This window comes from Puma concolor, chromosome E2 (genome assembly GCF_028749965.1).
Source record: "Puma concolor isolate L17-30 chromosome E2, mPumCon1.1.hap2, whole genome shotgun sequence".
Classification (NCBI taxonomy): Eukaryota; Metazoa; Chordata; class Mammalia; order Carnivora; family Felidae; genus Puma; species Puma concolor.
Genome location: NC_141681.1, coordinates 52,434,562 through 52,440,140, shown reverse-complemented (window position 1 = coordinate 52,440,140; position 5,579 = coordinate 52,434,562). Strand labels below are relative to the sequence as shown.

General features: G+C 62.6%; 1 protein-coding gene across 1 annotated transcript; it reads left to right on the top strand.

Moving 5' to 3' along the window:
- The first annotated feature begins 1,104 nt into the window (after window positions 1–1,104).
- PTGIR (prostaglandin I2 receptor) lies at window positions 1,105–5,579 on the top strand. Its single transcript, XM_086690179.1, has 2 exons — window positions 1,105–2,223; window positions 3,304–5,579. The coding sequence occupies exons 1-2, from the start codon at window positions 1,456–1,458 to the stop codon at window positions 3,688–3,690; spliced, it is 1,155 nt and encodes a 384-aa protein (XP_086546305.1). The 5' UTR covers window positions 1,105–1,455; the 3' UTR covers window positions 3,691–5,579.

Here is a 5,579-nt window from a genome sequence, read left to right as displayed (position 1 = left end):
GCTCTCTCCTCGTGACAAAGGGGGCTCCGGGATGGGCCACTGGCCACTGTTGGCCGCCAGGCCCGTGAAGCTGGTGTTAGTTAGTGGTGGGATGGGGACAGGAGCTCAGGGCAAATGGAGTTTGTCATCCCCCTACTCAAACGGGCCTCCCCTAAGGGGTATCCGACAGGGTCTCGGGCCCTTAGGGGCGGGGAGGCTGAATGGGGAGCCGTTGACTCAGTGGGAACCAGGACCGGTTACCAGCTGGGACACGCAGGCCGACCACACTGGCCCGAGGGCGGCGGTGGCCGGGGGTGTGTTTGGGGTGTGGGAGAGAACCATGTGACAGTGATGTTGGAGTCTTGGACTGCTGTCTGTGGCCAGAATTATTCCTGGAAGTCAAGGTCACCAGAGCTTGGCCCAAGGGCCTGGGATTGCTGGAGCAAGAAGCCAGAGGGTGGGAGGGCGCTCCCCTTTGGTGCTCTTGGAAGCCCTGGGTCCACCCCCCCAAGCCCCCCACTCCCCCCCCCGCCCGACAGCGGGGACACCAAGTCCCAAGTCCTCCGAATCCCTCTTCCCAGACTCAGCTGGCTGGGTGAGCTTGCAAGTTGGGATGGGCTCCAGGGACTGGCATTTTTTCCTCTGGCTCGGCCACCTCCTTCTCCAGCCTTCTGGAAGGAGCGAATTGTGTCCGGGGAACAGAGATCGCAGTAATGCCTGTAAAACACTACATCGGGGAGGAATTTCCTGGTCATTTCTCAATCCCTGGGCAGTGTCCTAACCCCGGGGCCCGGAGCCCAGAATGGATCCCAGAGGCCACCCCCAGACGGCCTCTCAGACCGGTCAGCTGTGCCCCTTAGGTCTTGTCCCGGTGTGCCCCCGAGTGTGACATTCAGTGGTCCCCACGCGGGGCCCCCGGGGAAGGGAGAAGAGCAGAGAGAGACCCTCCTGCGAGGAAGTGGCAGGTGGCTCAGTGAGGGCACCTGGACCGGGCAGGGGAGATGGAGAGAGCCCGAGGTTGGGGAGGGGTGCCTCTAGAGCAAGCAGGGGAGGGGAAGGCGGGGCAGAGGGAGGAAATGAAAAGGCCGGGGCCAGGGGAGGAGGGAGGGAGGGAGGAGGGAAGCAGGGAGAAGCTGACACACACAGACCAACACAGACAGACACAGACCTCGGCTGACAGGAGAGCGGGGGACAGAGGAGGCACTGACAGAGAAGGCAGACAGAGGTGCGGTGAGGAGGGGAGAGAGAGGGAGAGGCAGAGGCAGAGAAGGGGTGGGCAAGGGAGAGGACAGAACCGGGAGACGGAAGGGGGAAAGACAGGGAGAGAGAGGAGAGAGGCAGACAGACCTTGGGTGGACCTTGGGGTTGACCATGGGGAGGGCGGTGGGCATCTGAGTGGGGCTTGGGGGGGCAGACCCGGCTCCCCCTCACCCCCCCCGCCCCCTCGGGACCCCTCTAGTCCAGGAGGCAGGGGGGATGGCGGATTCGTGCAGGAACCTCACCTACGTGCGGGACTCGGTGGGCCCAGCCACCAGCACCCTGATGTTCGTGGCGGGCGTGGTGGGCAACGGGCTGGCACTAGGCATCTTGGGGGCGCGGCGACGGTCACGGCCCTCGGCCTTCACCGTGCTGGTCACCGGACTGGCCGTCACCGACCTGCTGGGCACTTGCTTCCTGAGCCCCGCGGTGTTCGTGACCTACGCCCGCAACAGCTCGCTGCTGGGCCTGGCCCGGGGCCGCCCCACGCTCTGCGACACCTTCGCCTTCGCCATGACCTTCTTCGGCCTGGCCTCCACGCTCATCCTCTTCGCCATGGCCGTGGAGCGCTGCCTGGCGCTCAGCCACCCCTACGTCTACGCCCAGCTGGACGGGCCGCGCTGCGCCCGCCTCGCCCTGCCTGCCGTCTACGCCTTCTGCACCTTCTTCTGTTCGCTGCCCCTGCTGGGCCTGGGCCAACATCAGCAGTACTGCCCGGGGAGCTGGTGCTTCATCCGGATGCGCGCCACGGAGCCGGGCGGCTGCGCCTTCTCGCTGGCCTACGCCAGCCTCGTGGCCCTGCTGGTGGCCGCCATCGTCCTCTGCAACAGCTCCGTCACCCTGAGCCTCTGCCGCATGTATCGCCGGCAGAGGCGCCACCAGGGCTCGCTGGTGCCCGGGCCCCGGGCGGGAGAGGACGAGGTTGACCACCTGATTCTGCTGGCTCTCATGACGGGCATCATGGCCGTGTGCTCCCTGCCTCTCACGGTGAGTCCTCTCCGCAGCTGGAGGGGGAGGGGGAGGGGGAGGGGGAGGGCGGCACCCGGCTCTGTCCTCCAGCGGTTGCGCCCGTTTCACGGATGGGGACGCTGAGACCCCCCCCCCCCCCCCCCGACGAGGCCGGAGGCTTTGTCCGTGGCCAAGCAACTCCCAGCTTTCTGGAGAAGTCTGTGCCCCCCCCCCCCCGTGCTTCTGTCCTATTGGACCTCTGCTGACCCCTGTGACCCCTGGTCTGCCAGCCTTGCACATCTCTGGCACCCCTCCAAACACACCCCAACCTTCCCCTACCCCCGCGGTGATGACAAGATCCACCGTTCATTGCGCGCTTGCTCTGGGTCCACCCTGTGCTCTGCGGTTTACAAATTCTCTCCGGAATAATCTTCAAATGACCCGCTGCACCCATTCCACGAGCACTTAGCAAGGAACCGAACAAAGTTCCTGTCCCATCGCTATTTTTACCGGTGGAGGGTCATGTGTCTTGCCCACATGCACACAGAGCCAGGTCTGGACCCCAGATTCCAGGGCCTGCTTCCCCACCACCCCCCGGCCCTTCCCACCCCAGCCCCACTCTCCCGGCCTCGCCCCTTCCCTGCAGAGCCCCTGCCTGCTTCTCCAGGGAACTGGAACGTGGCAAGGCCACCTGGTCATCCGGCCCTGTATTCTGGGCCTTGGCTTCTCTTTCTGTAAAATGCGAGGGCTGGGCTAGATTTGGGGGCCGTCCAACCTTAGGGGGCGGGGGTTACGGACAACTCAGAGGCTGGAAGGTGTGGACACATACACACACACACACACACACACACACACGCAGGGGCTACGGCCCCGGGACACACCCACACAACCCCAGCTCTGTCCCTCTAGGCTGGTACTTTCCTGGGACTTTCTCTCCCTCTGCGCCCCGGATGTATTTCTCACTTAGGTTACATCTTATCTTATTTCCTTCCTTTTCTAAAGGGCGCCCCTCCCTCATTCCTGCCAGCGACCCAAGTGGAAGGCGGGGCGTGAGGGCGGGGGCGTGGGGGAGGGTGGGAGGTTCACGGGTGCTTCTTAATGCCCTCGCCCTGTCCCCAGGTCCGAGGCTTCACCCAGGCCATCGCCCCGGACAGCAGCGAGGTGGGGGACCTCCTGGCCTTCCGGTTCAACGCCTTCAACCCCATCCTCGACCCCTGGGTCTTCATCCTCTTCCGCAAGGCTGTCTTCCAGAGGCTCAGGACCTGGTTGTGCTGCCTGTGCCCCAGTCCTGCCCACGGCGACTCGCAGACACCCCTCTCCCGGCCCGCCTCGGGGAGGAAGGACTCAAGGGCCCCCACTGCTCTTGGGGGGAAGGAGGAGAGATGGGTGCCCTTGTCAGCCTGGGGCGAGGGGCGGGGGGGACGCTTACCCCAGGCACAGCGATCCGCCAGCACCACGGGAACGTCATCCAAAGAGGGGTCGGCGGCAGCCTGCTCCCTCTGCTGACCCGGCTGCCGCGATCTCCTGCCCTGTGTCCCGGAAGCAGGAGCCGGACACACAGGGGCGACACGGCTGCTGGTGGACAAGCGGGGATGAGTCTCGGGGTCCTTGTCTGCTGGAATCTCGACCCCCTGAATGCGGGGGGTGATCAGCTGCTATTCCCCTATGTCTCCTTCTTCAGGGTGGCCACGGCAGGCTCTGGGAGAAGAGGGAGGGACAGAGGGGACGTTTGTCCTGGAACACAAAAAGAACAGGTCTCTCAAAATAACTGGGGGCCTGGCCGGCCCACTCTGGTCCTCGCTTGCCCATCTATCTCACTGTCTAAATATTTAGAGGGCGGGAAAGTTCCCAGAAGCTTCTGTGCACTCAGGTCTGCTCTGGTTCAGGTTCTGGCTCTGATCCTCATCCCGTCGGGGTGCTTGGCTGGCCCGCCCCCAAACCCCAGGGGACATCCCTGCCCTCTCCCAGGCCACTCCACCCTCTCTGCTGCCTGATGAGAACCAGAGATTCTTGGACAAGCTCCCTGCCTCCCCTCACTCCTGATTTCCCATCAGACGTGGAAGAGATGGGGCGGGGGGGGGGGGACCGGAGGAAGGAGAGATTGTCATATGCTAGGTGGCACTCCGGGCACGTGCCTGGGAAGCTGCATGGCTTGGTGGCCTGCGAGATGTGGACTGCGGGGGCGGGAGCCCGGGTGCCGGCGGAGACGAGGGCAGCCCGAGGACAAAGGCACGGGAGTTACGGATCCCAGGGACCACCCGGGCACAGGGACGCAGACCCAAGTCCCTGTGCCTGTCCCTGAGTAAACAGCCGCCCGCTTACTTACAAAGCCTGACCTCAGCTCATGTGTCCTCGGAGCCCTCACAAAAATGTCATTGATTCCTTCCACAAATAGCGGGCACTGACTCTGCAGGTGTTGGAGACCCTAGACCAGTCTCTGCCCCGCCCCGGGACTCCGCTGGGGTGATCGCCAGCCTTCTGGCTTCAGGCTTCATGGCCTTCGCCTGCCCACGGAGAGGCCTGAGATCAAGGGTGCTTGAGAGGGAGCTGACTGACAGGAAAGGAAGTGGTGTTTGGGGTGGTAGGCGGTGAACAGAGGGACAGCCGGGACAGCCTTTTCCCCCCAGCCCCTCCCAGTTCCCCTTTGTAGTTGCTCTAGGGTTAAAACCATAAATATGTACCTGGGGAGGGACCGGAGAGGGAGGCATGGGCTTCCCATAGAGATAACAGCAGCTGACATCATTGAGTCCTCTGCTCTGCCGGGGGGGGGGGGGGGGTGCACCCTCTCTCCAGCCTGCTCTTATTGGAGTCTTTCCACAGAAGCTGGAGTCAAGGCCCAGAGAGGGCAATCGCCAGCCTTGGGTCACACAGCGAGGAGGAAGCACAGTCTAAGGGTGCAGTCGATCTTTCTATCTCCGGAACCCAGCTCGCTTGGCTAGTGGCGGTGCCTCCCTGGGCCCTGGCTTCCTTTTGTGCAGAAGGGCGATGATAACGTAGTATTCAGTTCACAGGGCTGTGCTCGGGATGACCCCGTTCCCCCTGGAAAGCAGCGTAGCACAGTGCTTTCCTGGAACAAATACCCCAAGACGCGTTACTGTTACTGGCATCCTTGTCGCTGCTATTGTCTGTGGCTTGAAACGTGGGTTGAGAAAAAGCAACACTTTGCTTCCGTTGTTCCCCATTTCTTTTCTTTTTTGTTTGTTTTTTTCCCCAGCCACTATGATTTGAATCACATTACCGGAGCAAGAGGGGTGTCCGGGAGAGTTAAAAAATAGGTCCAGACGATCGTCTTTAATGGCCATGGGCTTCCTTTTGGGGTGATCAAAACGTTCTGGAACTAGGTAGCGCCGATGGTTGTACAACACTGAAAATATACTAAACGTCTCTGAATTGTA